The sequence below is a fragment of the Halichoeres trimaculatus genome, unplaced genomic scaffold (assembly GCF_033239565.1).
Source record: "Halichoeres trimaculatus isolate MK-OKI-2021-1 unplaced genomic scaffold, fHalTri1.1 fHalTri1_scaffold_11, whole genome shotgun sequence".
Lineage (NCBI taxonomy): Eukaryota > Metazoa > Chordata > Actinopteri > Labriformes > Labridae > Halichoeres > Halichoeres trimaculatus.
In genome coordinates this window covers 6926781-6952869 of record NW_027437189.1, presented here as the reverse complement: position 1 = coordinate 6952869, position 26089 = coordinate 6926781, and the positions used below count along the sequence as shown (strand labels likewise).

Sequence of the window (26089 nt, the reverse complement as noted above, 5' to 3'; positions counted from 1 at the left end):
AAACAGAGTTTAAGATGAAAGTTGCTGTGCAGAGTAGCAAAATTGAGCGATTCAAAACAATTGCATAAAAACACTTCAGTGTACAACCCTCCACCTCTAGTGCACAAGTTGAACAAAATTTAATTAAAATCCATGCAGATGACCTGAAGAACTGTGGAAACGCTATATAGAGACACTAAAGGTAAACAAAATGTTAAACTCAAAATAAGAAAATTAAACAAACAAATTAAAAGAAATAAATATGATAATAAAATATTAAAAGACTAAAGCAGTAAAAGATAAAATGATGTAAAACTAAAACTTTAAGATCCAGAATTAAAAAAGCTGAAAGTATCAGTGCAGTAAATAAGAAGATAAATAATTAAGTTAAAATCGATAAAAAGATAAATATATATTTAACTAAAATTTAAGATTATATGCCTTTAAGAAGAAGAAGAAGATCTGCACTTATTAAGATAAATACATAAATAAGTAAAAGTAAAAATCAGTTGAAAGCTAGATTAAAAAAGGATTTTAAGTTTGCCTTTAAAACTGTTTAAGCTCTGTGTAGCCCTAAAATGAAAGTTATTGCATGCAAACAAAGATTTTTTTTGTTCTTTTTTGTTCAGGTCTTGCCTAATTGGCACTAAATAAAAAGATCCTGATTGAATTCTTTAATTTGGGGACAATACCTGTATTTTTTGTTTTCTTACACCCACAAAGTTGAGTTAATCTTCTGTCACGGTAGCAATTTGCTAATCTAGCTATGCTGTAAACCAGCCCTCTGCTTGGATCAGGACAATCCAGTTATTTAATGGTCAAGTAATCCCAGTTTACTTCTTTTTTATTTTTATTTATTTTTATTTTATTATCACAAACTGGAGATCTTAGAGAAAAAAAGAAAATCAGATTATCTGATCTTGCCAGATTTTGAAATCTTGTCTTTTAAGCTTGAACAACCTGGTTTGATTCAATCTGTAGGCTTTGCTCTGATCAGATCTCAGGCCCAGCTGTGTAAATATCCTGCCAGATATGTAAAAACTAGTGCTGTCAAGTGATTAAAAAAAAATTGATCTAATTAATTACAGGATTTATAATTAATTAATCAAATTAATCACATTTTAATGTCATATCTGCTCAAGATCCCCAAATATAGAGTCTGAATTCTATAGATGTCAATTTGATTGCAACTGTTTACTGCGTCTACAGAAGTAAATTAAGTTTTTCAGCAGGGGGAGGTGGGGTTTGGAGGCGGGGTCTGGCTTGTCCATCAAAATCATGCTCATAAACTACTGTGGGTGAGAGCGGTGCACTCTTTGGATGAGAGCTCAGCATGGATATGAGGAGAAGATGTGAGATGACAGAGACATAGTGAGACGCTGAAAGTCGGAAAAGTTCAGGCAGCTCACGCTCCAACTGGGGATGTGTTGGGGTAGTTCAGAGAGAAAGAGTGGCACAGAGATCATGGAGAGGGTCAAAGGATGTAGCGCTCAGGATGAACGCTGTCTTGTTTGTTTTTTTGATCAAAAACAGGAAGAGACATAAAAGAAGAGAGTCCACTCTTCCCGGGTAGTTTTGGTGTTTCCATAGTCATAGAAAACAATGGTATTTGGGTCTTTAAAGATCGTTCAAGATGCTCTGAAAATTGCTGGCAGCTAATGAGTTAATCTTGTGTTGATCTTAAATAACGCATTAATTTGTGGTGTAGTTGATTAATCTAATTAACATGTTAAAGTGACATCCCCAGTTAAAACCAAATTAAGTTATGTGATTATTAGAGAGCAGCTGTGTCCAAAGAAACTGTCTTAGCCAACACTACAGTTCATTGCTCCTGCTCACCCATGGGACACGGCTAAATCCCCTCATGACGCCCTCTTTATTGGCTCCCTTGTGAATCTGCTGATCCGTGGACCATTAGGTCACCAGGTGGAGTCAACTCACCGCCAGAGTCATCGACCTGTCATCGTAAACTCTTAGATAATGTATCCCCGGGTGATTTTGCTGCTGAAAAGGACTTCATCCTGGTACTTTAAACACTGTGTCAGAAATGTGTTAGCTGGGTAATAGCTCTCTTTCAACCGCCCTCTGTCTGAAATCCAGCCCCTGGGAGCCTGGCTCTTCAACCCTGAACCCATGAACCTGTCAACAAGATGAATAATGAATCTGCTTTGGCCTTTCCCTGCAAAACGCAGCACGGCTGTATGTGCAATGAAAGCAAAGATCCAGAAGCCCTGAAAAGTTAATAATTAATGCCCAGACCTTTAGCTGCTGAGTTTCCACGGATAAACTGTTTGATAAACTTTTCACACACAGATCCAAACACAGACAGGCAGGCTGACAGACGGAAAGGCAGGCTCAGTTGAGTGCCGTTATTTACCGCGTAATAAATGATTTCCCAGTGGTGAGTTAGTCATTCACTGAGAGTCAGTTACTTATTTCTGTTTCCCATCGACTCCAGATTGTTTAACTTCCCCTCAGGGCCTTTTCAGGGATGCAGCACTTTGGAGAAACATTTTGAAACTTGAATTAAATAATGCTGAAAAGATTAGAGGAGCTAACATTTAAGTGTGACGTGGGGTAGCTGTGGGAATATTTTTGTGTTGCAAGAATCCAACAACAACTTTTATAGAAACACTGACTGGATTAGAGAATCTAAAAGCATTGCCTCAACCGTAGACACAGGTTTATATATTCAGAGTGTTCACACTGTCGCCATCCGCCCTCCACAGTGAAAGAGGAGGCTTCAGCAGTGTTATAATGTTCTCAGTTTGCTTTTTACATAAATCTGAAGAATCTGACTTATTTTTAACTTTTTTATTATTATTATTATTATTTTATTTTTTTTAACCTCTGGGTGATTATCAGCTGAAAAGAGTTGATGCTGGTGTTTTGGAGGGAGCATTAGGGGAATATCTTTAAAAACCTGTACACGTTTTTGAGCCGTTGGAATATGTCCTGATATGTTTACAACACTCATCCAAATGTTTACAAGTGTCCACCAGCATCACGAAGTATATCTGAATTGCTGGCGTGCCTGTTGTTTGATAGCAAGACATGACAGAAAAAAAAACACATGAACAAGAAAGAAAATAAATGTTTTTATTGTTTTTATTGATGTTTTATGTATTTTTTGTTGTTCCACTTTTTTTTGTTGTTGGGTTTTCGTTTTGTTTTTCACCATAGACTGTAAAAAAATGGACGTCAAAAACTGCTCCCCCTGGTGGCTGGCTGCAGTATAGGTCAAAAATTCTATCTCTCCGGTCATTCCAGATGGGCTGTGGTCAAACTTTAAAAAAATTAATACACCGCATAGAAATGTTTCTCACATCCGATTCTTGTGGTGACTTGAAGATGTCATTTGGCTGTCTTGTATTCAGGTCCTCTTTTTTTCTAAAGTTCCGTTTTAGTTAGTTAAACAAAGTTAAAAATTAGGCTTTACGTCACTTTTAGTGATGATTTACAGCTGCCGTTCTTGTGTATTTTTTTTCGGGGATTGTAAATTATGTCGGGAGGTAGAGTCAAGAAGTGATTAGACTCTCCGAAGAAAAAAATATACATATTATTTTTGTCACCCGGCTCCACTCAGATTCTCCCAGAATCCCTTCCAGTCTCTTTGCTGGTTTTTTTTCATGTTTTTTTTCTAATTTATTTTATTTTCTTTCTTGTTTTAGCATTGTTTTTGCCATCTTGTTTTATTTTTTTTGTCCCACTCTTTTGCTGTTGTTGATGTGTTTTCTTCTCTGTTGTCCTGTTTTCTTTGGTTACTGATGTGTTTTCTTTTTTGGTGTCACATTCTCTGTTATTTTTTGTTTGTTTCTTTGTTTGGTTTGGTTTTCTTTTGCTTTGTTTGATTTTTTTCAGTCGCATTTTGCACTTCAAGGTCACCACATGCTCCCTTCTTTGTGCCTTTTACCCAGCTTCCTCTACAAACTTCTCTTCATTTCACTGCTCACTTAAGTATGAGCCAGTATAACAAACATATTTATTTCAGTTCATTCTTGCACAACACTGCTAGTGCTAACATTAACCAACTAATTATGTCATGAAAATTTTTGATGTGTGCTAAAATCGTCTCTCTTGGCTATCGGTTAGTAGTGAAAGATGTTGCTTTTTCTTGAAAGCTTTTTCTTTTTCTATAAGATGTTCCTCCAGATTTCGGTAATAGGTTTGTTGTTTTGTTGCTGATTAATATGGAAGCCTTGATCTGACAGCAATTTGTCAGACGACCAATTCTTACCTTTAAACTCGTACCCAGCAAGGAGACCTATAAGTTTTCCCTTTGAGTGCTGCACCAAAGCGAAACGTCTGCAGTGCGAATATGACAAACAACAAAGTAGATGTGATTAAACTCCAGGTGCAGTGGAGGCACCTTCATTTAAATAAACCATAACTTCCTCTCAGCTCAGCTATAAAACTTTTTAACAGTCGAGTTTCTTCACTTCGTTTTCTGCTGTAGTTACAGCACTGAAAGTATTATTGTCGTAGTCTGTTGTTAAGTTTTGTTTCTATGCAGCCGCAGCACTAAATCATTTCCCTCTCGTTGGGCAAAATAAGAACTGAACTGAACTTTGAGCTTCAGTGGCTGAGGGAAAACCCCGCTCCATTCCCACGTACTCCATCATCTCAGCCGGTCATTATTCATCCCTCCCTCCAGCTCCTGTGACGTGCCTCGTGTCTGTTTCTGCAGCTGCTTTAAGAGAAGCATCAGGCTCTGCGGCCATGTTTACGCCTGTGACTAATCCTGCAGACCTGTGCACAACAGGGGCGTGATGTATCCACAGTTAATCTGTAACCAAGAGTGACACTCACTCCCACCGCTCTGCTGGAGCAAATATCTGAGACAATGAGCCTTTCACAGATTGGTTGTCACATAGCTCACATATAATAGGAAGTCATTTCAGAAGGCCAATATTATTTAAATACCTAACCAAGCATAAAAGAGGAAAATTGTGTGTGTATATGAGATTACTTCTCAGCATTAATCCATTACATTTTCAGCTCCAGAAGCATCCCTCTCTGCATCCCAAGCAGGTCTTTGCAGCAAAGTTGACTCAGGCATGTAAAAGTGTTTTGGGAAGTTGATATTTCACAGAACAAAGAGATAAGTTTGCTGGTTTTTGATTTACAGGGTGACTAAGGTGTCAGTGTGTGAGGGATAATGCGGTACCTTGGCTGTGCCTGGAACTCCCGGGAATTAGGTGCATGAGTGGGTGCATGTATGTGAATTAGGGCATATCCAATTTTCTACCGCTCACTGTGAACGGTACTGAAAAGCCGGTTTTATGAATCATTCATAACTGAGACAGGGAGCTGGAATGGACAGGGGAAATTTGAGGGAAGCTGGTGTCTTTTTCTCCTCCGTGGAAAGTAAAAGTTAGCATCGTTACAGTCGATACGAAACCATCAGGAGAAGGATTCCCTCTGGGTTTTACTTGCAACGTTGTTAACATCAATACATTTTTGTCATGATTTGCCACAGCTTTTCTTTGCTGTTTTTTTTAAAATCTAACATGACAACCGGAAAACTTTATTTGCAGATAGTCCAAAAACTTTAATATCATCCTGGATGGTCTTATGAAGATGAGATTGAACAGATGTTGAGTGTTTAAAGCTTCTGTGAGAGGTTTTTATTTGGCTCAAATCAGACTAAAATTAATACTATCATCTCTTTGTAAGCTACAGAAGTGAATTGAGACCATAAAAAAAGGTTATATTGTTCCTTTTTTAAAATTTTTAATGCTTTAAAATTTTGCTGCAGGGTACACATTGACACGCTGCTAAAACTGGCCTTTATTTATGTTTTCCCATCAGGGAGTGGTACGTATAACATTTAAACAGCAGCAGAATTACATGTATGTCAGAAAATATCTTAGACAAGAAAAATACAAAATCAAGTCAGAGTGAGAGGCACCAGTTTGTCCACAGGGGGCGCCATAATCCACGCAATCACCAATCTCCAATCACAGGCAATTACTGATGCAAGCTGTTTTGATTATTGTAACTCTTCAACTATTTGCGCTTGGGAAGAACTGATCTTTCAAGACCACAGAATTGTGATCAATGACTGTGTGAACACCAAAACTTCCAAATGAAGAGTAGACTCCCTTCTTTCATCGCTCTTCCTTTTTTAGATCTGAAAAACAGGAAAAACACATTTTTTAGCTTTGGAGATTAGATCCGTCCAGGGATCTCCATCCTTTGATCTTCTCCATGATCTCTGTTGTCTTTTCCCATGGTCACAACACTCTTTCCGAACTATGGACTAGTGTGAGCTGCCTGAACTTTTCTGACTTGCAACGACTCTCCATGTTTTCAGCCCCATTTACACAACATTTCACCTGAAAACGTTAAAACACAGTGAAAAAAAAACCCCTATGTTTACATGGAAACACTGGGGGACTGAAACACTGTAGTAAGCATGCCAGGCCTGTAGTTGGCGCTATGAATGTCTTGTCCAAAAGCAGCTTTTGGTAGATCTCTGCTGAAGTAGAGTTTAGCCCAACATCTGGTGTAAAGTGCAGAAGTGGAGCAACAGATGCTCGTTTTGTTTAAAGACAGTCAGCAGATTCAGTAGATTGAGCAGCACAAGCACAACACGGTAGTTCTTGACGTTGTCCTGTTGTATGCGTGAAAGAGAGTGTGACGTCAGCTTTCAGCTGAAAACACCGGCTTACTGTTTACACGGCAACTTCACAAACATTCCACTCTGGTGGCTGTTTTCAGAAGTTAGCGACTTAGTGTTTTGTCTTTGCTGATCTCTCATTCAAAGAAAGCACCGCTACCACCTACAGTAGTTTACAACTCAACTGGGTAGATTTGTCTTACAGACAGAGTGATCACATTTCACGACATAAACAATACACAAGACTGATATCGATGGACAAGCTCAACTAAAAAACATAAATGACATCTGCAGATCAACAGATCGGCTCAAAAAGACCCAAATGCTCAACTCAGGAGGAAAACAAAGTCTTTAATGGTGAAGAGCTCTCAAAGAAAAGAAAACACGAAATCACAGAAACGCTGGACACGGACTTGGGGAAATCTGTAGACACATGACACGATGATCTGGCACAGGACAAAGGGAAACACAGGCTGTTTTCCAAACCACCTACTACATACTAAATGTGAATATAGTATGTAGTAGGCACTACATACTGCCTACTGCTTTTGCTTGTGGTATGTAGTTTGACTTTTCTGTTGGGTCTGTTTTGTAGTTTACTACTCTGGAGAATCATCATTCTTGATTTCTAATTCTACACCAAAAGTTACATTGTTTACTGTAAATAAATCTGAAAGGGATTTTTTTTTTACAGCTGATGTAAAAAACACTTCTTTAATAATCCACATATGCTTTAAAAAGTAAATTATTGTTTTATATGGGCTAATGAATTTGTAGAAGTAAACACTTTGTTTACAGCTGGAAGTGGCAAGATCTATGGGTGTTTCATCACATCACTTCACTTCTATCTCATAGACCATCAAACGTTAGTGTTGTTGTATTGTAGTTGTAATGCCAACTAATTCTAGTAGATGGTGGTAATTCACCAAAACCTGACACTCGCATAGACAAACAGTGTTAGCACCGTAGACTGGTCTGTTGCATACTGAGAAATTTTCCTGGATCAGTAGGACATCCGGGGATTTTTCGTATACTGCACATTTCGCAAGTTTTCGCATACTGACTACTAAATTACGGCGAGAAATAGTAGGCACTGCTAGTGTAGTAGGCGGTTTGGAAAACAGCCACAGACTTCTATACAAGAGGTAATGAGGCACAGGTGGAGACAATAAAGGGCAGGGCTCACAACCACAATGGCGGGAAAACAAGAGGGCAGGAAGTGAAGTTGCCTGAAACCAGAGGAAAGACGTTACTACAAAGTAAAAGCTGGCATGACAAGCTGAAAAACAAGAGTGACGTAACTTAACGTAATTGACGCGACATGACACAGACGCCATTAATGCTTTTATTCCATTGACATTCATAGACAGCAAAGGCAGCCAATGAGTTGAGGCCAAAATAACAACATCAACAAAAAAGACCAGGTGGCTTTGGGGTCGGTTTGATACTTGGTGGAATCATGTGCCATCGCAAGGACAAATACATGAAGTTGTGTTTTGAAATACCAGTCGATGAAACATATTTTTTACATTTGAGACTTGGAGTTCAGCCCTTATTTCACCGTCCCATTGCACACTGAGCAAACATGAACAGGTTTGTAAATTTTTAAAATCAGGTTTATTTTCAGTGGCTTGCTCTCATGGTTTTTACTCTGCGCAGAAATATCAGCTAAGGTATCCTTCACTCCCAGAGTAGAGTATTTAAAGCTGGTGTAAACAACATAAACAAGGAGATACAATGTAAAATTCATTGTTTTCCTTTTTTTCTTTTTAATATTAATGTGAAAAGTCTTTTCTATACAAAATGAAGTGAAAAAAGTGGTGGTTTAATGTTAAAAAATGGTTGAATCTCATAAGCTTTTCTTGTTTTGTGCTGACTTGAATCCAGATGTCCGCTGACAAAACCCTGGCTTAGCTCTGATAAAGCATAAAAGTCCAGGATAAAGAGAAAAGGACACAATTTATAGACAAGAAAAGTGCTTTGGAAGATTTTCTCTGGCTGACAGTTTAAGACCTACAAGGGGCCTATTTCTGGGCACCCCTGGACAATCATTGACTTTCCTGGAGAAGAAATGACCATTTTTACGTCCCTTTATTTAGTTGGACCGCATTGCCTGCAACCATTTTATAATAGAGTCTTTTTTGGTGTTAAAGGCTTTGTGAAATTCTGAGGGAAAGCTGCATAACAGTGGATTAGATAGAAACAGGGCAACGAGCCAGAAGTCACAGCGGAGGGAGGGTGTGAAGGTGCTGGAGCAACAGCTGCCCACTCCTGTAGGAGATGGAGAATAACAAAAGGCTTGAAAGCTTGAGAAACTTGTCCAGTTTTCAGATCAGACAGATATTCACCTTGTGTTTTTATTTTGAATACCTTTAAACCTTAAAATGTATACTAATGCTTATAGGAAGTTTATTCATAAGAGGTAGATTAGCTAGCAGCGCACTGGGACTCTGTTCATACAAGCATAAGTCCACAGAGTAGAGGAATGCAGGCTCGACAAGGCTGGCTTGTAAAGTGTGGGCGTCCATGCCAAGCAGGGCCAGAGCCCCATGCCAAGGCTGGAGCACAAGATGGGCTTCACCCGCCTGGGGCGCTGGCAGCCAGTGACGAGGCCCGAGCAGACTGGGCACTACCCAAGAGAGTGGAAGCCCATTCTCAATGATTAATGAGGGCCTGCGACTGTGGCTGGCAGGTTCAAAGAGGCAAAGGGATAAACACACACCGAGGAGGGAGAGGGGACTTTTGGAGGCTGAGCTGGAGAATAAAACCCTCGAGAGGTTTTCCCGATTTTCCCCGACATAAGGGGTGTCTCTGATTTCTGTTTGTGTTTGAAAACATTGCCACAAAACCATTTGCTTGCATTTCTACGGCTAAATGACCGTGACTGCCTGAATCCTTGCGCTGCAGTATTTCCATCACAGCTTTTAATGAATTTTTTTCTGGAGGATTTTCTGAGACTTAAAGCTGGACTCGCGTTTAATTCCGATTCTCACAAGCTGGCAACGAGATACGCTGGCAGCTGCTGACTAAAACAGATGACGTGACATCCACTCACACATTCTCCTCACCCATAAACACACGAGGCCTCGGTGCATGTTTTAGCTCGGAGTCTCTCCGGGTGCAGAAGCTCTTTAACAGGAAACAAGCTGAGGGAAAATGTCCCTTACTACTTACTGGAAGCATAAACAACCTGCATGTGTAACACGGGTGAATGGCTGTGTAATTCAGTGACAGAGCTGAGCAAGTGTTGGCCCAAAAATGCCTTTGCTTACATCGTCCACCTACCACTCTGAGAAGCTGCAAAACAAGCTCTAATGTTAAAACATTGAACTGAAATGCTCAGCCCTATGTGTCCTCTCTTTCTGCTGCTGGTACTTGTCATTTTGCCCTGCATGAAAAAAGGACTGTGCACAAGCTGCTGAAGAAAAAACTTTGGCAGTGTTGTAGTTTTCTTTCTTTAAAGCTTCTGACATGTTGGCTTTATATAACAAAAAAGGAAAATCATATAAGATATTAACATTAAGAGCTTACAACCTGCTTACTACAGCGAGAATTGTGGAGCAGCATATCAAATACCTTTCACAGCTATAGGCTTTCAAATGCGGTCTTAGCTCTTTTTTTTTGGATACAACCACTTCATCCTGGGGTTAGACCTTAAAGAGTGAGCTAGGTATAAAAAAAGTCATTAAGGCATTTAGTTCCTTTAATATATTATCAAAAATCTTGCAAAATGTGTAAACAGTTAGCATCGAGCTGCAACATTAGCTCAGTAACCCCTGGCTTCAGATTTAAGGCTAATTTGTGCTTACGGGGTCTACAGGGTCCATTCGGCTTCGTGTGGGCGAACGACGTCATTTTTGCACCTCCTGTGGTCCTTTTTACGCTGAAAATTTTTGTGCCATGCATACTCGAAAATTTCTAACCTGCTGGATGGAGATGCACAGACAAGATGGCAGAAGAACAGGATCTCCTAGTGGTCAAAGTGCAGAAATACGGCCGTTTGTATGACTATTCACACAGAGATCACCGCGATACCCGAGTGGTAAATAATTCAAGGCGTGAAATCGCAGCAAATGCAGGAATCAGTTAAAAGAACCTGGAAAAATCTCTGGGACAGATATTTTATGTTGTAAACAAACTTCTTCTACTCTTGTTTTGTACTCTGGTAGCCATACCTTTGTGATACACCGCCCCCTGCAGTTTGGGAATGGACACCAAAGGACGCTGCGCAGGGTGTGAAAGTGCATGAAGGCCTGCTCGTGGATCTTAGTTTCTGTGCGTCACATTTACGTGTAAAGCATAAAACAGCCTTTAAAATGCTAAATTTTGACCCAGCTAGGGACATATTGTTACAGGATTTAAATGGTAAATGGTAAATGGACCAGTATCTCTATTTTCTAGTCTCTCTGACCACTCAAATCGCTTTACACTGCTAGTCTCATTCAGCAATACACACCACATTCACACACTGATAGTAGAGGATTTCCTATTGGAAACCATCAGTTTTATCTTCATACCCATTCACACACCACTGAACAACAGTGGGAGCAATTCAAGGTTCAGTGTCTTGCTCAAAGACATTTAGGCATGTGACTGTAGGAGCTGGAATCGAAGCCCCAACCTTCCAATTAAGAGGGGACTACTATACCGCTGAGCCACAGCTGCTCTAAGGCTCAGAACTACATCATTCTTCCAAAATAACATCTAAAAAAATCTAGCTCTAAATTTTAACTGTTAGCTTTTAGCCAGTACTTCAATTAAATGCTAAATTTGTGACCTAGCAGTGTTAGCTAGCACTATATTCATACAGAGCTTAGGTCTAAAATACCCCAGTGTCAGACATACATCCACAAAAATCCATCCCTAGATTACAACAGTCAGTTTACAGTCTCAGAATTAGCTTAGTCATCCCAATTTACAAAATTACAATGCTAAATTTGGGCCATGTAACATTAGCTAGGGTGATATTATTGCTAAACATGAGAATACTCCCTGTATTAAAAGAAAAAGGCTGCCAAAATTTGTAAGTAGCAACTGCCACAAAGAACAGTTAGCATTTAATTGCTACATTTCCTAAATTGCTACAAATTTCTGTGGTATGACACTAATGACACTGCTTGTACAGAATTGTCAGAACTGAAATGGAAAAAAAAGCTCTAATGTTTTAATTTTTGGCCCAGACAACTGTTAGCATTCAGACACGACACTCGTCTAGTCGCCCCAATTATCAGAGCAAAAATGTTGCCTTGTGGCGTTAGCTAGCACTATATTTTGTCAGGGGTTTACTCTGTAATACTGCTCCAAAAATATCAGTTAATTCTTGCTTTGATTTTCGGTAACTGACATGTAAACAACGCTAACACCTAATGCTATGAGGCTGCTGTGTGACTTAAGACAGTTGGATGGATTGACTGAATTTAGTGGTAGAAGTACTGCAGTAAGTTAGCATTTTTAAATGTGTTTTGATGCTTGTATAAAGTCTTGTTTATGCAGATGAACTTGTTTCAAAGTAGGCAACTTACAGTTGGAGTCAAAAGACCAACATTTGATCATTAATGGATCCTTTTGTTGACTCCTTTTGTAGCTTATTTTTCTCTGTCCCCCTCATTATGCGTTGTAAAGAAACACAGCAGCTTGTAAATGTGATAATCAAGTGCTTACATCAACAGGTGTCTATTTATGTCCCTTAGATACGCACATACACACAGAGTCACGGTCATGGGGAAGTGGTGGCATGGTGGCTCCCAGCCTTTTCTTCTTTCTCTCCCGTAATGAACACACAGTTCAAGTAAGGTGGTCATTAAGATTTGTGCTGGTCACTCTGACATCATCCAGGTCGCCGAAAGGTGACCAGACATCCTTTCAAATTAGAGCACATTTCAGAATTGGTCCTCACAATAAAAACAAAAAATAGCTAATGAGAGAGATTTATATGTCGGGGACGAGGACAGGTTAGATGATCAGTCGCCCCCTTGTCTGTGGTGCACTTCCAGTGGTGAGTCATTCCTGAACAAATAGTTAATTCTGTTAATAGGTAATGTTTTGCGGTTACCTTTGAACCATTTTTCTTTTTTAGATAGGTAATTTCAGCCTGACATTACAAATGGATCGCTGAATTCAAGTCGAGTCAGTTTTGTTTATGGTGCAGCAAATCATTATGGAGGCTATCTCAGGGCACTTTTCATTACAAGTATGTCTAGACTGTATTTCCTTAAATTTTATTTACTGAAACCCATAAGTTCCACCTGAACACTTAGGTACAAAGACAGAAAGCTAAATCAGAAAAAGGAGACAAAGTGAAAGGAGTGTGCTGTTTAAACTAGTGAGTGAATAAGTTATATTAGCAAGTTAAAAATGGGTTTAAAGGTTAAAAAAAAGGTCAAACTTTTCTTGGTTAGGCTTCAAAACAGTGTCAGAGTGAGGGATCTGCATTCTTGTCTGGTTTTCAGAAGAAGCAGCAGAGTGAGCGCTCTTACCACCGTGTGTTGTGTTGGTTTGTGTTCGACGTGTCTCCATTTTCTTGCTAGCTACAAGGACAGAGCAGAATTTGTGGTGTCGTTAATGTTTTTATGGGACACATCCTCTTTTTCTGTAAGTAAAACATTTGAATGAACCTCTGCTTTCTTTTGTTAAGCAGTCATACTTCTTCATACTTACTGTTTTCATGATGCCCTGCACTACTCCATACTATCAGCTCTGCCACAACCCAGCCTCTACCTGCAGATTCAAGACATCGTAGCATCATCTGCTCATAAATTTAATCCGTGAGGAGGGATGAGGTCTGAGTCTGGACCCCAAACATTAATAAAGTTCTGCAGAGGCAATAAAAAATTAAACCATTAACACATGACTCATCTGTCAGAACTTTAATTATCATGATTATTAGATAGACTTGGATAAAAGACAAGAATTATGGAAGTAGCAAGATGTTGAGGAGGTAAAAATGAAGTAGTCTGTGGTATTAAATCACAGACTGAAAAACAGAATTCTGGAGATACAGAAATAGTAGAGAGAAATAAAGCACAACCTTGGTGAATTAATGTTTTGGTAAGATTATTTTCAATTAAAAGAGCCAGAAAACTGTGTCTAGGGGCAAAGATGGCCTAGCCGTCTAGTTTGGGCTCCATGAGGTTTGTCTTCTCGTGGGTGTCTGGGATTCAAATCCAGCCTGTGGCCTGTTTTCAGCATGTCATTCCCCACCCTCACCCTGTTTCCTGGTCTATCCTCTGTCCCATTCTCTCTATGAAAGGCATGAAAAATATTCAAAAATAAAAAATAAAAAAAAAGAAGGAAACGAAGTCCTAACTGCACCAAATACATCATGAGGATTTGTATTTCAGGATTGCAAATAGTGTGTTTGCACTGGCGTCAGAGAACATGATGTCACCAGGGCCTCCCCTATTTTAATAAAACAAATATTGCTAATAAGAAATGAACAATCCACTTTGCTATTCAACCACGAAACACTGAAGAATTAATGTTGAACATTCAGTCCTAATGTAGTTTCCCACATTTTAGTGAAAATCGGTCATGAGATGAATTTGGGCCACCGCCTATTTCTGCATTTATTATAATGATGACATAAACTTCATTAAAAAAAGAAAATGAGATGACAACTCTTGAGCCAGGAAAGAAAGCATGGCCACTGTGGCAGCAAAGAGTCAAAATGCACCTCCCTTGGAGCTCTTTGGCACCTCCCAGAGGAGGCGCGCCTCACACTTTGAGACCCAGTGGTCTAGAGATAGACAAGCACTGGGAAATATGAGTTTAAGCTGTCTTAACCACAAACAAATGTTGAAAAACACACAGCATACTTAAGCTTATCAAGAAAGACTCATCCAGAATGGATGTGGGTTTTTTTTGCAACACTTCTTTTTCAGGCTGCATTACAAGTGGTTTCGTTCAACGAAACACAGGATTGATGACGTCAGTAGACATTCTTGAAGTAGGAACAGTTGAAACTTTGAATGGATAAGACAGGAATGTTGCTGAAAGTTTAAAGGTCCCATATTCTGCTCCTTTTCTGCAGTTTAATATCATTGATCATTGATGTCTTCATGAAATGGTAGTAGCATGTTTTGGTCCAAAAAGCCAATAAATCAAGCACAGCAGCATTGTTTCCAGGCTCTCATAGCCCCTCTGTTCAGAACGCTCTGATTTAGTGGGCGTGGCCTTCATATGTAAATGAGCCACCACTGATACCGCCCCGCTCCTCAGCGTCACTGAGAGCGGCGCTGTGCTCCATGACTACCGAATTCCAAGTGCACAATGTTTAGAAAACAACAAAGCTCATTTACCGCAACATTACAGGCTAAAACAACAGGCTAACCGCAGCTAAAGTTAGCATCCTGAAGCTAACACAGAGACAGGGGGACACTGAGGAAAAGCTCTTACATTTGCTCCACAGCACACAGCATTTAAAATACTCACATTTCCAGGGTCCCAGGTTTGTTGGTGGATGGTTGGTAATGCGCCCGGATTCAGGACCAGTCTATTGGCTAGCCCTCTGTTGTACTGTCCAAAGTTTGAAAAGCAGTCGTGAAGTGACCAGCACACACATGCACAGTTTTACTGGGTGTAGCTGGCACATTTCCTTGATAAATGAACTCTAGCCACTTAGTCTTGTCTTCTTCCAAGATGGGAAGCTTGTGCATGGAACTATGTGGCTGTTTACAGCCAAAAACAGAGCAGTGATGGCTCTTCAACTTCAGCGTTTTCCTCCTCGCTGCTGGAGAGATTTCTCACCAGCAGCGGGGAGGGGGTTCGGGGGTATCTGCTCCGGTGGACCAATCAGGTCAGACTTGCTTCTGATTCGTCAAAAAAGGGAATCGCTGACGTTGTGTAACAATTATCCTGTATACCTGCTAGCTCAATTCTGTTTTGTTGTGACTGCGCCTCCAACATGGCCGACTTTGGGTTAACACCACATGAAAACACTGTAATAGCAGAGCTCATTTCTTAATGTAAATGTGAAATAGGCTTCTGTTAACTTTTACTTATTGTCATAACCTCTGCTCCAAACTGACTTTTCCAAAACTACACCAATTAAAAACTTAATTTAGCAGATTGGATACAGAAACATATTTATAAGCTCGCAGCCAAAGAAGTTGCTTGTCTTTCAGTGTGGCATGTGACCCCTTTTATAAGTGACTGCCAACTGATAACCAAGAAAACTGAAGTGAGTGAAGGTCATGAGTTAGCTTAACTCCCAAACACTAGCTGCTTTGTAACTTTGTGATCCTAACTTAAATCCTCTTTGGAGTATTGTTTCTGACAAACATAAACATTGCTGCTTTTTCTGCCCCAGTTTTTTAATAAGTTCAGTTTCTGTGTCTGTTTTTCAAGTTTTAATTTGTTCGTCTTCATTTACACATTAAATACATCCATTTGTATTAGAATCACAACCAGCCACCTGTTTGATCTATCTGTGTCCCTCATGCTCTGCCTTTGTTCCTTAATGAATCCATTTGATTTTACTGGAGCAGACTGAAACGTTTGATATGATAATTCGTACTATTTACACATTAAAAGAAAGACAGGGGCTTTATTGGCACATCAAATTATTTGTAGGATTGAGCATTTAATCTTTTAAATGGAGCTGTGAATAATGAGCACCTATTACTACAGGATTATACGTAGCACTAAATAAGGTGATAAACGAACTGTAGAGGCCAGAGGAGGAGGTCTTTCTACATTTAAAATGAAAGTTTAATTTCATTTTGGGAAAATATCTCCAGGTTAAACTAAATGAAGAGCCTCAGATTTAAACGAACTGCTGCTTAAACAGACTTAGCCCAAAGACCTGGCTCCACAGAGAGACTTTACTTTTTTAAGGTGGTGTTTTAAAAAAAAAAATCACCCAGCCTGCAGTCTTCAGAGCTCATTTCAGGCTGTATAGTTTTACATCCACCCTGAACAGAGCTATAAATTCGCCTAAATGACTGCTTTTCATACGCTGCCTCATTAGTACAGTGTAATTACAGCACGATCCGTCTCAGTGCACTTCCTTATTGTGGCCGCTGTCTCCCAGCTCTTTGCTAATAGGCGCTCACACAGGCTACGTGTACCTTTGTGTGAGCTTCAGGAACAAATTACCACCACTAATACAACTCCCTCCCGTTTGAATTCGCCGGCAAGCATCCCATTAATTACAAGCCTGGTAAAGGATTTAATGGTTTTCAATAAGGTGCTGGTATTAATATCGAGGAATTAAAACACGGATAAATGTAATTACCTCAAACAGTGATGATGCACATCTTGTATTTACATGCAAATAAATCTGTGTCTGACTCTGTTTGTCTTAATTTATTCAGATTTTGGAAACATTTATTCAAATGAGAGGCGACGAAATCCAAATAGGCCAGGTTTTTCCTTTCATTTTGGATCAAGAAATCCACAGGGAGAACATTTCTGTATTTAAAGTGTCTCTGTCTTTCTCTTCATTGTTCCCTTTCTTGTGTCTCTCCCAGCAGACTCCTTCATCCCGTGTCTGTCCGCCCCTTAATGTGCCCTTTAACTGTTACACTACAATGTTCAGCCACCCAGACACTCTTAAGACCGCTCAGTCTTAACCAGTCTCGTACAAACACTGCAGCTGTGTGTGGTTTTCTCAAAGAGAGGGAACTGACTGTGAATCAATATATGTGAACCATACCATTCCCACTCCTTCTCACCTCTTGTTTGAAGTTTTTTTCCCTCCTGTTGTTCCTCCGAGGTGGTAAAGTGGGTCAGCCCTCGCCTATAGTTGAAGAAAGAGGAAGGCTTGCTCTGTGGAGTCAGGCTGTTTTCTGCCTAAGGGCGTTTTCATGACGGCAAAGAGAGGTGATGGACTCAAAGAAGGGACAGAGAGCTTGGGAATCTTACCTTTGCGTAAAGGCTGCATTCAGTCTGGAGTTTGGTCAGAGATCGACAACAGATGACTCACCTGTCTCCCGATTGACCTATGGCTGTGTCTGACGCTCAAAAGCCAATCGCCATTCCCATACACTCAGACATTCTCTGCCTGGGCCTCCATTGATAAGCATTACAGAAAGTAAATTTTCTTTCAGTCTAATGAGGTTTTTCTGAGATTAAGTTTAAAAATGGTCAAACAGTGTTCATGTGGTACATGCAACTTGGGAACAAGGTACCCAGAGAGACTGGGTGACGCATCTTAACCGAGAAAACCATCTTCTTGATACCTGGATAGCTCAGTGGATAGCAACACTGACCTTGGTGTGGTAGCCTTGGGTTAAAGGGCAACAGGTGAAAAACAACACCTCTGTCCTTCTAGGAGCGGGTGTGGCTCAGTGGGGTTGAGGGTTTGATTCCAGCTCTTGCAGTCACAGGCTGAAGTCAAAGCTCAAGTGTCCTCGAGCAAGAAACTGAACCCAAAATTGCTCCCACTGTTGGTCAATGTGTAAATGGATGTGCCTGTTAAACAAATGGTTCCTATCATAGCAGTTACTACCATCAATGTGTGAATGTGGTGTGGATGGGTGAATGAGATGAACAGTATAAACTTGAATGGTCAATAAGACTAGAAAAGTGTACGTACGTACTTTAGCATTACCATCTTTGGATAAAGTTGTGCTGTAGACCACAACGTCAACTCAACGTAAATGAGATTATCAGCACCAATATTGCTGGTTACATTTTATTTTAAATTGCTACATCTAAGCTTCCAGTTCGGGTCGACCAGGACCAGATTGATTTATGACACGTTTAGGTGTATATGACAACACCACACCGACTGACGAAGTTTAGTACTGCGAAGAGATAAAAGAGGTCAGTGGAGACTCTGGGCCACAAGGTGGCGAGAGAATGCAATCAAAACAGATCCTCCTCATAGCAACTTTAACAAAGGATTTCTGCATTAGTTATATTAATGTCTATCACAGATCTTTAGCAAAGCCTAGTGTAATACAAAGGTCTGCTTTAGCAGAAGAATCTAGCTCTGCTAATAGAGCTCCAAGATAAGTTAGGATAAAAAACAAGAAATAAAAAGCAATTAGCAATTAGCATGGCCTATATATTCATTGACACTAAACTAAACTTTTTGCTCTACTGCTGATCCTCTATCTTGTTGGTTTATCACTGTTGCACTGGCACTTGTAAACTTTTGCTCGTAACCATAGGCTGTATATAGAGTGGACAGCGTGGTTCCGCCATTTACCATTGAAGCAGTTGTGCAGCCAGAGGCATTCTGGGTGAATCTGAGTGGAGCCGGGTGACAAAAATAATCTATATTTTTTTCTTTCAAAGACTTTACCTCCCGACATATTTTACAATCCTCGAAAAAAACCCACAAGAATGGCAGCTGTCAATCATTGTAAAAATTAATGTAAGAGACATTTCTACGAGGTGTATTCAATTCTTTAAAGTTTGACCACAGCCCATCTGGAATGACTGGGGAGATGGAATTTTTTGACCTATACTGCAGGCAGCCACCAGAGGGAGCAGTTTTCGTGGTGACCTCACTTCGAGCCGAGCAAGACGTCCATTTTTTTTTAAACAGTCTATGCTTGTAACTTAAGCTTTTTATCCACCTTCTCACCCATAAAATGATAAATATATCCCTCCAATACATGGTTTAGACCATTTTGGTGACTTCTGGATGATATGTGTCTCTAAAACTCATCAAGTCCAAAGGTCAGGTGTCTCTTGGTGCCAGATGATAAGTTGTCAGTTTTCTGCAGTGTTATGTGCTGCGTAATCATCAGCAAACTCTGCTTCTGACCAAGGAAAACATTCTCCACTAGGGGGCGATACAAGGAAAATATGTCAGGATGGTTTTAAGGGAGGATAAGGATCTGGATTTAATTATAAATGTTTTTCATATTCAGACTATTTTGACATATCTTGCATCTGATCCTGCATTCTGAACTTTTTTTCTGCACCAGTTTTTGTCTTATTTTGCACCATTTTATGAATTTAATCTTGTCTTATGTCTTTGAACGTTTTTTTTTTTAACTGTCACATTTACCCATCATAATAAATCCAATAATTTAAAGAGGAATGAACATAACCTTGGCTTTATTAAAGTAGCCTATGCACAGTCCAGATGTAGTCGAGTGAGACGTTACTGGATACACTTTAGTTTGGTTTGGCACTTCACAGAAAATGTAAATGCAGAAATGATTTAGAACGTGATTAATTTCGGTGATATAATTAATACATATGGAGATGACAGATATGTCCCCTGTAAAAAGCTGGAAAATTGGATCACTCTGTAAAGATATGTGACCTGTGATGTCTGTGTAAACTGCTGTAACTATGTGCTTCAAGACAAATGTTTCAAAAAAAAGGGAAAAATATTCAATAAATCAAAAACTGAGGGAAAAGTCGTAACCCTTATCCAGGAATCTGTTCCAAAAACCTGAGTAATGACGACAAGAGCTTGGCCTAATTTTGTTTCATCCACTCCCCTCTGCCAGATATGATTTGTAGCGAACCATCAGACTCTTCCATGCCTGTAGAGGAAAAAAAATCACACAGACGCTCTCTTATTGATCTGAACTTGACGCAGTTTTTCACTCACTTTTTCCTGAATGTTCTGTGATTTTTCTGCAAATCCCAGCAGAGACCTCCAGCTGTGTTCAGCTCCACCAAGTGTGTGTGTATGTGTGTGTGTGTGTGTGTGTGTGTGTGTGTGTGTGTGTGTGTGTGTGTGTGTGTGTGTGTGTGTGTGTGTGTGTGTGTGTGTGCATTATAAGTCGGGATTATGCACTGCACATAGTCAGAGAAGTCCTCCTCATGGCAAGTCAAACACATTCAAGGGTACATTTTATCTCCCTCTTTTAATTCCAGGAAACTACTATGGGACCCCAAAGCCCCCCGCAGAGCCGAGTCCTGTACAGCCGGATTTGGTGGACCAGGTCCTGTTTGATGAGGAATTTGACACGGAGGTCCAGCGAAAACGAACGACCTCTGTCAGTAAGATGGACAGAAAGGACAGCGCTGCACCTGAAGAGGAAGAGGAGGAAGAGAGGCCTCCTATGGTCAACGGTTTGACTGGTGAGAGAATGTGGCGTTCATGTCCAGTGTTAGCTCTGTTAACCATGTCTGTGAATAGCATGATGCTTCTCTGCCCTCTGGTATTCCCTCTGTTGCTGGGTTAGCACAGCTAGCTCGTCCATCTTATTGGAGATAGATCTTACGTTCCCAATAACGATGGATGGAAGGACAGGTCCATGTTGTCACTTCTTAGCTCACACCTGAGAACCAGTGCGTTGTCCTCACCTCCTTCTCCTCACCTTGTGGGGGAACATCAGGCCTTGCACCAGTTAGCATTGACATGCTATAGGCTGCTAACAGCTGATCTCACATGTAAACAATGCAGCCATGGTTACATGTAGGATCTCCAGACACACAGGAGCACAAATAGTAAAACTATCACTGATGACAAATCCAGTTTGGTGTCTTCAACCAACAGATGAACTATAAAAAGTAATGACCCACTCCAGATACAAAGATTACGAAAAGGAGACTAAAAATTTCAAGAAATTGACAAAGAAGAGAGAGCTGCTGTAAAAGGCAGCCACAACGGGGCAGCACCTTGCAACAAATCAATATATAATATCTACACCCTATTTAAATAATGGCCTAAGTCATTTTTTCCAGTTTTTGGGAAAACCCCAAAAACTTTACCAAATAGGTAGCGAGCTAGAAGTAGCTAAATTTGCAGTTAAACTATAACTTGTGAAATACAGACTAACCCTTACGACACATCATTGCAACCTTTATGATAGTGAACCTGATCACCCACTAGTTCAAGTGATTCAAGAATCATGTTTACAGCTAATTCTACACTTAAGTTTCGGTTTCTTCTTGAAGCAGCCGCCATCATGAAAGCTTGTTAAATTGCCCAAATCACACATTTTATCCTAAATAATCCAAAACTTTGACTTAGGCTAGAAATGAAATGGCCTAAGTGACTCTCTTGACATAGGACATTGTTCTATAGAGCATAAAGAGCATGATCCTTTTAGCTAAAGCTTGAGGCGATTTTACCAGAGATGGCCAGCATTATAAAGAGATGATTTAAGCCAAAAACTAATTTTCGTCAAAAATGACTTAGGCCATTATTTTAAGAGGGTGATGATGTTATTCACTGAATCCTAAAACAGCAAGACCATTTTTATTTCCTCTCCTCGAAACAAACCCTGAGGGGTTATCTCCTCTGCATGCAGGGTCAGCTCTAAATCACAGCCCTGCAGTCGAGACGTTACTGAAGTGTGTCTGGGATCAATAGACCCAGTCCCTCAGTTAGAGGGATGGACTTTGTCCTTGTCTGATTATCCCACAAGGATGTCCTCACATGGCACAAACTGAAACAGAATCCATCTGCACTAATGGGGGGAGCGCTCTGCATTGTATAAGGAGTCAGAAAACCTCAAACTGCCTGGCTATGATAGAGCACTGCAAAGAAAATGGTAATAGTCGGGAGTGTTGGCCAAGATGACACATAATAGTCATCCATGTGAAAATGTTAAATACAATGATCCATCCGAACCAGCCAACAGAACAAAGTCACAGCTTCTGGCCGCGTGCTGGAGCCGGCTCCCCCAGCTGTCCTCTCCTCTGCCATGGCTTCTGTGACTGGACTCTCACCAGACAAACACACTGCCGCAGCTCAGTGTCAGCCAAATGAGCCAGAGCTGCAGGAACCAGCTCATTACTGATGCACACCGCCTTACTGTGCCAGCGCTGGTACCTGGGTTTTATTTTTTAATCTTAAGGGTCGCTAAATAGATGCTTGAAGAGCATTTATCAGAGCTTGAGTTTGTTGATGTACGCACTAAATCTGTGCCATCAAATTTTACTCATATCCCATTAAACGACTAGTAAAGTCATCTCATGAAACTTTACTCAGAGAGCAGGTTCAGATTATATTTAAAATGACTAAACATTAATATATCATAAGCAACACCTGGGAAGGACTTTAAACAGGCAGAAACTCTGTGCAGAGCAGGATTCAACTCTTGAAAAAGGTACCTTTGTTAAAAACACACTCTATCCAGGGACGGAGCCAGAATTTCAGTTTTGGGTGGGCCACACCATTTTTGGGTGGGCCTTGATTTACAAAAGTTAGAAAATAGATACTACTTTATGGTAGGGATGGGTACCTTTCACATTTGAAACTGTACGGTACCAATTCCCAGTACCTGGCAATCAGTATCGGTACGCAACAGACTAATTTTCGGTACTTTGTGTGTTGATGAAGTAAAAAATATTAATTTGTTGAATAATAAAATCTAAATTATTTTCAATTTAACATGTTTATTCCTCAATATATAACCTTGCAATTCTGTGTTCATGTCCAACATGGGAAAATCACCTACACTTCCACCCCCTCACAGTCCCAAGGATGCATTTAGGTACCTAAACATGGTACCTTTTGATTTTATGTGAATTGGTACCAGGTACTTTTGACAGAATTCGGTCAGTACTTAGGAAAATTCCAAAATCAGTACCCATCCCTTCTTACATATATTTACCATGTATGTTTTAAAGCAGATTTGGTTGCTTTTTTTCTTTTAATATTTGATGAGATTTTAGTGCATCAGACGGCAATGGCTTTTAATGGTATCAGCCAAAGAGTAACGCTCTAACGCACCAATGGGTTCCGCCACCTCAACTTTCCAGGTATTGTGGGCTGAAAGAGCAGTAAAATTAACCACAGTTAAATAAAAGACAAAAATTCACAGTCTTTTCTGAGGCTGCATGATTCATAATTTTTTTTTACCAACTGGCTAAAAATAGCAAAAATGTTGTAATATTCCTCCTTAAAACCAATTTGCATTAATAATAATAATAATAATAATAATAATAATAATAATAATAATAATAATAATAAAAATAGAAAGAAAAAATAATTTTCTAAAGTTTGAGTTGGTCCTTGGACCCCTGGGCCCACCAATGATGCCGCCCCTGACTCTTCCCAGTTTCCTGCTCAGTCCCGTTTAGAAATAAATGAAATACTCTGACAAAAAGGAAAGAATGTGTGTCTGTAACTTTTGCAGACTTGATTAAAGTGAGTTCACTATAGTTAGGAGCAGAAACATCCTCAAACCTGCATAAACAGGAACCCCAGGAAGAGATCCAGAGTGAGGGCAGTGCAGAGGTAAACAAAGGGAGGTAGCATCTCTTCGGCTTTAAGCTCATTTTCCAGGCTGGGTGTGTGTCTTGGCCTGAATTGATGACCCTTTGGTAACAAACCCAGACCCCCTGCTGTCGACCTAAAAAGATCAGAAAGTAGAGCACATTGAAATCATTTTGATTTGATTATTTTTGTCTGTATCTAGGGTTTGTGGGACTTCAGATGTTAAGAAAAGTAAATCATCCTGCTGTTACAGGCCTGTCCAATCCACTTAATTATAGAAGAGTTAAAAATATTTACCTTTACTAAACCGCAGCTACGGCATTGCAGCATTTTTGACCTCTGCTTTACAAACTTTGATGTATTTTTGTAATATTTTTTTTTAACGTCTGCACTCTGGTAAAGTCAGAAGCAGAGGATTCTGGTAGTTTTTCTCCTTTCAAAGTGCATGAAGAGGAAAAAGAAGTCTTAAATCAGACTTAGAATCAGAATCAGAAATACTTCATTGATCCCCAAGGGGAAATTGCTTTTTAGTTACAGTTACTCCATTTAAAAAGTTCAGTGTCACCTGAACAAAGTTTGATTAATTTCAGCTCTGAAAGGAGCTCAATGGATGCCACACCTTTTTAGATTTGGTGAGTTTATCTCTGAGCATAAATCAAATTCTCTTTAAGTGAAGATTTTTGATTATCTCAGTTAACTACAGTTTAATTTGAGTATCTTCTTTTTTCTTCCAAAATATGAGGATCAGTTTCTCAGCAGCAAGAGAGTCTGTCAGATAGAAAACTTTGTTGAGCAACTTGGAAATTATTCAGTATTTCCAGTCCCCCCAAGATAAACAGTACTGATTCAGGTCTAATCTCCATCTCCAGAAGTTTTGAAAGAAAAATAAAAGATTCCTTTCCAAAAATTCTCTAAGCCAAGGTGAAGAGCAACTTTATTTTAGACCAAGGCAGAAGAGCACAAGCCAAAATGTGTTTGGCTGAAATAAATGTATTATCTTTACTTGAAGTGTTGCTGGAGTTTTGACCCTTGTTTAGACTCTTTTTTCCTCTGCATGCACCCTGGAAGTGGGTGCTGGAATCATGTCATGACTTTACCAAAGTGCCAAACAGAAAGTAGACATAAAAACACAATGGAAAAAGTACCAAAACAAATAAATAATTTAACACTAGGAGTACACCAGATGTGTCTCTGGTCCAGCTCCTTGCACATTGCAGGACGCAGCACAGCTCTGTCTCCTGCATCCTGTCTGCTCACAGCAGGTGAAGTTCTTCCAATGTGGCGTTGGTGTCTGGTGTTAGCTCAATTAGCCATGTCTGTGAATAGCATGATGCTACTTTGCCTTCTGGTATTCCCTCTGTTGCTGGGTTGGCACAGCTAGCTTGTCCATCTTATTGGAGATAGATCTTACTTTCTCAATAACAATGGATGGAAGGACAGGTCCATGTTGTCACTTCTTAGCTCACACCTGAGAACCAGTGCGTTGTCCTCACCTCTTTCTCCTCACCTTGTGGGAAACATCAGGCCTTGCACCAGTTAGCACTGACATGCTACAGGCTGCTAACAGCTGGTTTCACATGTAAACAATGCAGCCATGGTTACATGTAGGATCTCCAGACAAACACAGGAGAAAAAATAGTAAAAATATCACTGAAGACAAAATCAGTTTAGTGTCGTACCTGACACACCCAGGTATAATAGAGGCCACATCTGTCTGGACTTAATGGCCATCAACAATCATAACAACATGCTTCCACAGGAGGAGTCAGAAGCAAAACCCCTGTGTGGCTGGGCTACATCTAAAGGGACAGAAGAGATGAAATTATTTTAAGAAGAAAGATCAGTGAGCGTGTAGCTGCTCATCTCACATCTAAGAGCCAAAGAGAGAAACATTGTGAGAGACACATCATCTCTGTGGCCCTGGGCAGCAGTGAGGGCTGCGTGGAGTTCAGCCAAGAAAAACCACTCATCTTAGAAGGATGTCACTCCCAATCCTTGACTTCATGAGTCGTCTCTTATAACAGTGTTCTCACAGTGCGGATGGAAGTGAGAAAGTTTAATTATAGTGGTTAACTGTTAATTTACCTTCAGAGGACGTACACGTGCAACAGCCCAGTTTGTGTTCCTTGGTAAGGTCTGTGAGCTGCTGTAGCCTGGAGCAAGTGTCTGCATGGATTCTGACTTTGTAAGCACAGATTCCTCCTCTGTGTGTCTAAAAAGAAAAAAAAACAGGCCCCAATTCCTGCACAAAAAGGCTTTTGGCTTCTCCCAGTCAACAGCTGTCACTTTCCATCCCTGATATTCAATTAACGCGGCCGAACAGTGAGCATTCAACGGCGTGCTGAAGCTCGGTCATAGACAGCCAGATGAAAACCTGCAGATAACAATACACACTTTTTGCATTC

General features: G+C 40.1%; 1 protein-coding gene across 3 annotated transcripts in view; it reads left to right on the top strand.

The window, feature by feature from the left end:
* Positions 1-26089, top strand: part of magi3a (membrane associated guanylate kinase, WW and PDZ domain containing 3a) — a 205659-nt gene that overhangs the window by 137075 nt on the left and 42495 nt on the right. For all 3 annotated transcript variants that reach the window (XM_074681144.1, XM_074681145.1, XM_074681146.1), the window contains exon 4: positions 20390-20596. In XM_074681144.1, the coding sequence (XP_074537245.1) occupies positions 20390-20596 (207 nt within the window). The remainder of the gene's footprint in view (positions 1-20389; positions 20597-26089) is intronic.